The sequence below is a fragment of the Gracilinanus agilis genome, chromosome 3 (assembly GCF_016433145.1).
Source record: "Gracilinanus agilis isolate LMUSP501 chromosome 3, AgileGrace, whole genome shotgun sequence".
Lineage (NCBI taxonomy): Eukaryota > Metazoa > Chordata > Mammalia > Didelphimorphia > Didelphidae > Gracilinanus > Gracilinanus agilis.
This window is the reverse complement of record NC_058132.1, coordinates 26212357-26220845: the sequence shown is the minus strand read 5'-3', so window position 1 is coordinate 26220845 and position 8489 is coordinate 26212357. Positions and strand designations below refer to the sequence as shown.

Sequence of the window (8489 nt, the reverse complement as noted above, 5' to 3'; positions counted from 1 at the left end):
GAGGAGGAGAACTCAAAAAGACATAGACAGAGGCAGAAAGGTTTGTGTATTGAAAAAATAGACAGGGGAAGCTAGATGGCACAGTGGATAGAGAGCCAAGCCTAGAGTTAGGAGAATCTGGGTTCAAATATGGCCTCAGACATGCCCCAGCTATAATATAACAGATCCTGGGCAAGTCACTGAACCCCGATTGCCTAGCCCTTATCATTCTTCTGTCTTGAAGTTACTGTACAGAAAATAAAGGTTTTAAAATGGAAGGAAGGAAGGAAGGAAGGAAGGGAGGGAGAAAGGAAGGAAGGAAGGAAGGAATAGACATAGAGCACAGAGAGAAGGAAATAAAGATAGAGACATAGACCAGAAAGACCAAAAGAGATACAGAAACACACTGAAGCAGAACTAGCCATAAAGGAGCAATATGATGCAAGGAAAATCTCTTATTTGGGGGTTGACTGACTACAAAACTTGTCCTAGCTTTACCCTTATCGAATGAGAACCATGGGATCTGGAGCTAGAAGGGATCACAAAGGTCACCTAGCAAACTTTACTAAAGTCACACAGATAATAATTATCAGAGGTAGGATTTGAAACCAGGACCTTTAACTCCAAAGTCAGCACTCTTTCAATGGTACTTAGAGTGATTCCAGACTCTACCTCTTCCTCTAGGTGATCTGGGGGTAAGTCTCTTCTCCTTCTAGACCTTCAGTTACCTCCCCTATAACTTAAGGAAATTGGAATCAACGATCTCAGAGCTGTCCAGTCCCACCTTCCAATATCCCAACAGAATAGCAGAAGGACATGCTTGGGGACTCAAACTTTATTAATACCTCCTATATCACCCCCTTCTTCCCAGAGATGCTTCAGGTTCCTCCTGCTTCAGCTGTGGCTGCCTGAGCTCAGCCTTAACCTCTGGGCAGGAATGAGATGGTATAGCTGCGGGGGATGGTGGCAAAGCCCACCATCTTGGGGGAGATATCAATGGCCTCTTTCGGGAGTGGAGACTGGAAATGGAAATTCTGGAGGATGGTGGTGAGGAAGAGAAACAGCTCCATCCTGGCCAAGCCTTCACCAAAACAGTAGCGTTTCCCTAGGAAGGCAGAGGCAGAGCTGGTCAGGATGGGGAAGTCCCTTAGAATAGGCAACAACAGACCTGGGAGGGACCTCAGAATAGAGAATATCAAAGCTGGGAGAGGCCTTAGGAAGGGGAATGTCCACCCTACATGTCCTTGAAGAAGCTCCTGAACTGAAATGCCCTCCATCCTTGCCCCTACTTTTTAGTCTCCCTCACTTCCTTCAAGGCCAGTTCCGGTGCCACTCCTATAGGAGGCATTTCTTGATTCTCTTAGCTAGTAAACTTAGTACCTATCCAGGAGAACGTTAACTCCTTGAAGGCAGAGACCTTTTCTCTCTGCCTTTGTATCACTACCTTCTAAATATTTATTGAATTGGATTGAATGTTAGAACTAACAAGGACCTTCAACATCTAGACCAACCTCCAACTGAGACTTCAAAAATGGAAGGGATTTGATCAACATAACAAGCTCATAGAGTCCTAAGATGATGGGTGCTGAGCTGGGGGTGGGGGTGGGAAGACTTCAGAGGCCATCCAGTCCCAGCCCTGAATTTCCCAGATGAGAAATAGAGACCTGGGGAGATGAAAGGATTTGCCCAAGGTCACTCAGGTAGGAAGCTTTGGAGATGGGACCTGTACTAAGGTCCTTGGACTCCAGGGCCAGCAGTACTTTCTAGTGTACTTGATTCTTCCTCAAGGATGGAGGGACAGCTGATGAGATTAGGGCAGGTGGTATTCTTTCTGGAACTCTTAGCCCCACAGCCATAGCCTCTCTGGAACCACCTCAATCATTCACACTTAAGAAGCTTAGTCAAATGGATGAATTGAGAGTAGGGCTGGAGGAAAGGAAGAATTCATTAGGCTAAGGCCACACTGGCTGGTTGGTACTAGGGATGAGATGGGAATTCACTGGGAGGAAGAGAAAAAGGTCTCCTGCTCACCAATGGAAAAGGGGACGAAGGCATCGTTCTTCTTGAACTGGCCCTTCTCATCCAGGAAGTGTTGGGGGTTGAAGTCTTCAGGACAGGCAAAGAATCTGTGGTCTTTCAGTACTGATCCCAGCAAGGGATAAACTTCGGTGCCCTAGAGGTGGGGGTGAGGGTGAGAGTGAACAACAAAGGAAGTCAAGGATGAGGTGGAGGGAGGAGAGCAGGAGGAGGAGAGTGAAAAAAGAGGCAAAAATGGGGGTAGGGGTGCAGAATGAGAAAGGAAGACAAGCTTGAAGAACAGACAGACAGACAGACAGACAGACAGACAGACAGACAGACAGACAGAGAAAGAGAGAAAGAGCCAGAGAGAGAGAGAGAGAGAGAGAGAGAGAGAGAGAGAGAGAGAGAGAGATTGGGGGAGGCAGGTAGAGAAAGGGAAGGAGGGGTGAGGGAAAACTTTTCTTCTGAGAAGACCAGGTCAGATAGTGGATTAAGAGCTAGTCTCAGAGGCAGAAAGACCTGGGTTCAAGTTGTCTCTCACACATACTGGCTATGTGATCCTCAGCAAGTCACTTAAACTTAAAACTATAATTTGCAGAGATGCTACCAGCCTGCATCCCTAAATCAAGGAAATCAGAGGTCCAGTATTTATCCTCCTATTTTTATCTAATTATAGAGGCACATTTTGTTTTCCCTGATAGAATGGAAGATCCTTGAAGGCAGGGACTATTTCATCTTTGTCTTTTGTATTCCCATCATCAAATCCCAGTACCTAGTAAGCCCATGATAAATGTTAGTGGTTGATTATTTAAAAGAGAATTTATAATTGAATGTTATTATGGTTTCATATTATTAATATATTATAAATTAGATTATGTTATAATTATCTGCTATATTAATGTATAATGATAATAAAGCATAAGGGGAGGGGAGAGTTGTTTAAGACATGCCTAAAAAATTCAAAGAAGGATTTTTCACTTTGTTTCCCTTTTAAGGAAGAAATGATTCTCTGGTTTTATTTGAGGGGGAAAACATGCCCTTGACAAGACAACTATGTCCTTGGTGGCCAGTAAAAATGGAGTTCATCTGTTCTGGAACACATTCAAAACAGGAAACAATCTCAAGGACTGTGACCTCTAGCAGTCTAGAAGAGAGGCAGCAACAAAAGAACCCAGCTGTTGAGAGAGAAGCTTTGTTTTTCCACTTTCATCCCTTCTAGAATAGAAGGGACAAGAGAAAATTTCTTCCTCCTCCCTACAGTCCTATTGGCCATATTGGTTTGCATCAGAACCAAGGACTGAGTAGGAGACTGGGAGCAGAGAGAATTAAAATAAATCCTCAAAGCTGGGAGCTGAGTCAAGCATCAGGGATAAGCAAGCCCAAGGGACCCAGTTAAGAGACCTGCTGAGTATACTCCGTACCCAGGAGGACACCACAAGAAGAGAAAGGATAGTTGGGCCCTGTAGCCCCGGAAATGTGAATTGCTTTGGACACCCTGTGCCCTAATTATGTGCATCTCTCCAAACATACACTAAGTACATGGTCATTTTTTTCCACTGAGAAATGGGTATAGTTGTGGGAGATTATGCCCCACTTTTATTACTAGGGTTCTTATGATTTTGTTTAAACCCTTACCTTTCATCTTGGAATCAATGCTGTGTATTGGTTCCAAGGCAGAAGAGTGGTGAGGACTGGGCAATGGGGATTAAGTGACTTGCCCAAGGTCACACAGCTAGGAAGTTTCTGAGGCCAAATTTGAACTCAGGATCTCCCATCTTTGGGCCTGACTCTCCATCCACTGAGCCACTTAGCTACCCACTTATGATATGATTTTAGTAAACATTTTTACTTTGAACTAACTGTCTACTGGCTGACTATTAAAGACAAAAGCCTGGTGGGGGCTTTTGAACTCTAGCTTCAGGAGAGGAGATTCACAGAGTAAATTGAACCTTAGTGTGGTGGCTATCTCACAGAGATCCAACCTGTGAGTTCAAATTGGGGAAGTAGCCCAGAAGAGGTGCAATATACCGACAGCAGCATGTATTTCTCTAGGTTTTAAGGCTTGCAAAATGCTTATCCTCCATTAAGTCCTTTGAGTCTCCCAATACTATTACCATCATGATTTTACTGATAAGGAAAATGATACTCGCAATGACCCAAGACAATTCTGAGGGATTTATGGAAAAGAACACTACCCACATTCAGAGGAAGAACTGCAGGAGTGGAAACACAGAAGAAAAACAACTACTTGGACACTTGGGTTGATGAGGACATGATTGGGGATGTAGACCTGAAAAGACCACACCCATGTAACTATCAATAATGTGTAAATAAGTCTTGACTGACCGCCCACGTTAAAACCAGTGGAAATGTGAATTAGCTACAGCGGAGGGGGGCAGGGGGTTGAGGGGGTGAAGGGGAAAGTAAAAACATGACTTATGTAACCATGGAAAATTTTTCTAAAAATAAAAAATTATTTTAAAAAAACTATATGTAAAATAAAGGAATGGGAATAAAACAAAATAAATAAATAAAGTGAACAATAAAAGGAAAAAAAAGATTAAAGAGGTGAAATGACTTGGCCAGTGTCATCTAGAGAAGACAAAAAGAGAGTGAAAAAGAATGAAAAGAGAAAAGAGAGAACAAGATAGAGAGGGGGAAGAAAAAGAGATGATGGAGAGAAGAGAGAGAAGAAATGGAGTGAGAGGGGAACTGAAGGTCCATCAGAGAGGAGAGTATGGAAAAGGAACATAGGGAAAGGCTGGGCACAAGAGGAAGACTAATGGAGAGATGTTCTAGGCAGGAGGGAGATGAAGAATCTTCTACAGCCCCTAAGATAGGACGAGGGGCACTTACCGGAAAGAGAATTGGTGAACACTAAAGGGTGAGGATGATAGAGACAGATTTTTAAAGATAAAAGAAATGGAGATGTTTCTGGGATAGGAGAGCTGAGTAAGAGGTTCTCACTTTGGGAAGAAAGAAGTTCCGGAAGTTGGTGTCTTTGGTGACTCTCCGGGAAACACCCATGGGGATCATGTCGCCAAACCTCTGGATCTCATGGATGACAGCCTCCACGTATGGCATCTTGGCTTTGTCCTCATACTTGGGTGATCTGTTCCGCCCAATCACCCGATCAATTTCCTCATGGATTTTGGCTAAGATTAGGGATGAGGGGTGAGACACAGGAGCTTGAGATACCCTATGGAAATCTCCAGGGAGCAGAGGGGGTATGGAGGATGGGTAAACCCTGAATTAAGAGGATGCAAGGATGAGAAGTGAAGGGAATATTCTGTGTCCTAGGAGTGTGTGTGTGTGTGTGTGTGTGTGTGTGTGTGTGTGTGTGTGTGTGTGAAGTGCATGGGACATGAGGAGATGGTAGGAAATGGTTCTGGGTAGCTCAGAGGGCACCAAAGGACTTGGGAGGGGAGTAAGTGTAGATCTCACCTTCCACCTCTGGGTGTTTCATTAGCAAAAGGAAGCCATAGCGAAGGGTGGTACTAACAGTCTCAGTGCCCGCAAAAAACAGGTTTATGGCGGTCATGATCAGGTTCCGCATGAAGAATTCTGTGTTGGGATTTTTCTTTTCCTAGGAAGAGAAGACTCAGGCCTACCATCCCCACATAAATACACTTGCTTCACCTCAAGACTCATGAGCCTCAAGGTTTCCTCTTTGACATGCCAGCTCCATTTCCTTGAACCCTAGTATTGTGCAGGTGGGGGGGGGGGGAGGGAAGAATTCCATCAGTGGGTCCTAAATTTAGAATATCTCTATTCAAAGGGCCTCAAAAAGGAATCTAAACTCCTCAGAATTCAGATAATCAACTGCTGTCATGAGGTAACTTAAGGCACAGAAAGATTTAGACCTACTCAGAGATAGAACACTATCCACATTCAAAGGAAGAACTGTGGGAGTAGACACACAGAAGAAAAACACATGGGTTGATGGGGATATGATTGGGGATGTAGACTCTAAACAATCACCCTAGTGCAGTTATCAATAATATGGAAATAGGCCTTGATCAATGACACAAGTAAAACCCAATGGAATTGGCTATGGGGGTGGGGGGGGGAGGGAAAGAACATGAATCATGTAACCATGGAAAAATAGTCTAAATTAATTAATTAAATAAAGTTTTAAAATTAAAACAAAAAGACCTACTTAGAGTAATACAGCTATTGTCTGAGGCAGGATTTGAACTCAGGTATACCTGATTCCCCAGTCTACATCCCTATCCATTACACTATTCTGCCCACCAGCATTCCATGCTTTTAGAGCTGGATGAGACCTCGGCAGTCAAAGAAAGCCCCATCTTGGGCTACGTGACAAATGGTAGTCCAGCCTCTGCTGGAAGATCTCCAAAGAGGAGGAAGCCACCAGGTCTCCGGGGAGCCCATTGCACTTCTGGTCACATCTCATTGTTAGACAGTCTTTGACCCCTAACATCAAACCCAAATTCCTCCCTTTACAATTTCCCTCACGGTTCCTGGTTCTGCCCTCTCAGACCAAGCCCAATAAACCTAATATCTTCTTTCTCCTCTCCTACATTTTATAGATGGGGAGACAGAGACCCAGAAAGAGGAAAGAACTTCCCAAGGTCTTGTGCAGAGAACTAGACAAAACTAAAGCTGGGACTGCTTGTGAATATTTATGGGGTGAGGAAGGGGCAGGGAGCATCGGGAATGGGAAATCCCTATGTGTGTTTGTGTTGGCCTTGTCTTTCCATGACTCTGTTTCCAATCTCCTGTCTTTGTTTCTGTATCTCTCTCCATCTTTCTGCCCATATTTTTTCTAGAAATCCTTTATCCTTTTCTCTTTCAGGATAATATTCCCAGATCTGCATATCCAGCCCTAGTGTCTCTCCTGAGCTCTAACATCCTGCATTGGATTTTCCATCTACATCTTAAACTCTTCATGTCCTAAAGAGAACTCATCAACCCTCTATCCAAATGTTTCCTTTCTTCCAACTTCCCTTTTACCATTGAGGACACCACCATCATCTTTGTGCCTTACTTTCTCCATTTGTCTTTCTATCTCTATCTCTCTTTGCCATGCTATCCCCAAGTTGGCAATGGCCCAGAAGGGCTAGGTGTGGTAGAATCTGCGCTCTGCACAGCTGCCTGATGCTTGTGAACCCTATTTCCTCACACTTGCCCCAGGGGACCTTTGAGCCTTGCCTCTAGAAGTCTGAGGCTTGCCATCTGGTGTTTGCCAGTGCTGCCTGCTCGTGTCAAAGACCTGCCTCTGCGAACCCCACTTCCCAATGACTAACACTCTGGGTCTGCGGTCCCAGCCTTCCCCTTCCATCTTTCACTTGCCCGCTGGAACAGTACGTACCTCCTGCATCTTGATGAGGAAGGAGTCAATGAAGTTGCGGGGGTGGTTGGGGTCCAGGGTGGCCTGGTTCTGCCGGACCTTCTCAGTCATGAAGTCCTTCAGGCCTTGCAGTTCCTTGAAGGCTTGCTGCTGAGGCCCTGGCAGGTGCTTCATCACTCCAGAGAACATCTCATAGAGCTGGAGGAGGGTACAAGACAAGTCATGGAGTCTAGAACCCTAGAGTGGATGCCTGAGGTGGTTTGGAGGGATGAGAATAGCAGAATGAGTAGCAGGCGATGAGGGGGAGTTGTAGAGGTCAAAATGAGGGATTAGGACAGGGCACACATTTTGGTTGGGAAGAGGTTAGCCAGGATGACAGATGGGCATCTGGCTGGGAGATTGGGGTCGAGACAGGGCGTATGGCCAGATGAGATGTGAACAGGACATGGTAGAAGATAAATATAAGAATGGGGAAAGGATGCCAGACTGAGGAAGGGTGTCAGGATGGGCATATGGTCAGATTCTGGAGAGTCGATCAGATTGAGGGACAGGATGCAGGAAGTAGGAGATAGAAATGGGAGCTGGAGATTAATGGATGAAGGCGACTAGAGAACCAGGTAGGTAGGAGGGAAGGTCTTGGGGGTCACCTGTCCCATGGATGTGGCTGTGAACTGGAAGCTCCCCAGCATCATATTCAACAAAGATAAGAATTGTTTGTCCTCATAGTCAAAGCGATCGCCGAAGACGATGGAGCTGATGACATTGGAAACCGTGCGGCTCAGGAAGAAGGTGGGGTCAATGGGGGCCCCTGTAGCCCAGCCAGGTCAGCAGAGACACAGAGATAGGGAAGAATAGAGATAGAAGGATGGAGGAAAAGGAAAAAGAATGAAAGATACAAAAGCAAAGAGATAGAGAGGGGAAACAAAGAGACCCAGAGACACATCATGGAGGCAGTGTTTGGAGAGACAGAAAAGTTGAGAAAGAGAGAGATGGGGGGGGGCAGGGGAGATACATACAGGGCATACAGGGTGGATAGAGGCAAAGGGGAGAAAAAGATGGAGACAGAGAGAGAGAGAGAGGCAGGCACAGAAACAGAGACAGAGAGACAGAGAGAGATAGAGGAGGGAGGGAGGGAGAGGAGAGAGAGAGAGAGAGAGAGAGAGAGAGAGAGAGAGAG

At 45.3% G+C, this 8489-nt stretch overlaps 1 protein-coding gene across 1 annotated transcript in view; it reads right to left on the bottom strand.

The window, feature by feature from the left end:
* Window positions 1-799: 799 nt before the first annotated feature.
* The window catches only part of LOC123242994 (cytochrome P450 2A13-like), a 15330-nt gene continuing 7640 nt past the window's right edge, over window positions 800-8489 (bottom strand). Inside the window, exons 4-9 of the mRNA XM_044671139.1 lie at window positions 7960-8120; window positions 7334-7510; window positions 5443-5584; window positions 4966-5153; window positions 2011-2152; window positions 800-1084 (exon numbers count right to left, since the gene is read on the bottom strand). Of these exons, the coding sequence (XP_044527074.1) occupies window positions 900-1084; window positions 2011-2152; window positions 4966-5153; window positions 5443-5584; window positions 7334-7510; window positions 7960-8120 (995 nt within the window). The 3' untranslated portion in view covers window positions 800-899. The remainder of the gene's footprint in view (window positions 1085-2010; window positions 2153-4965; window positions 5154-5442; window positions 5585-7333; window positions 7511-7959; window positions 8121-8489) is intronic.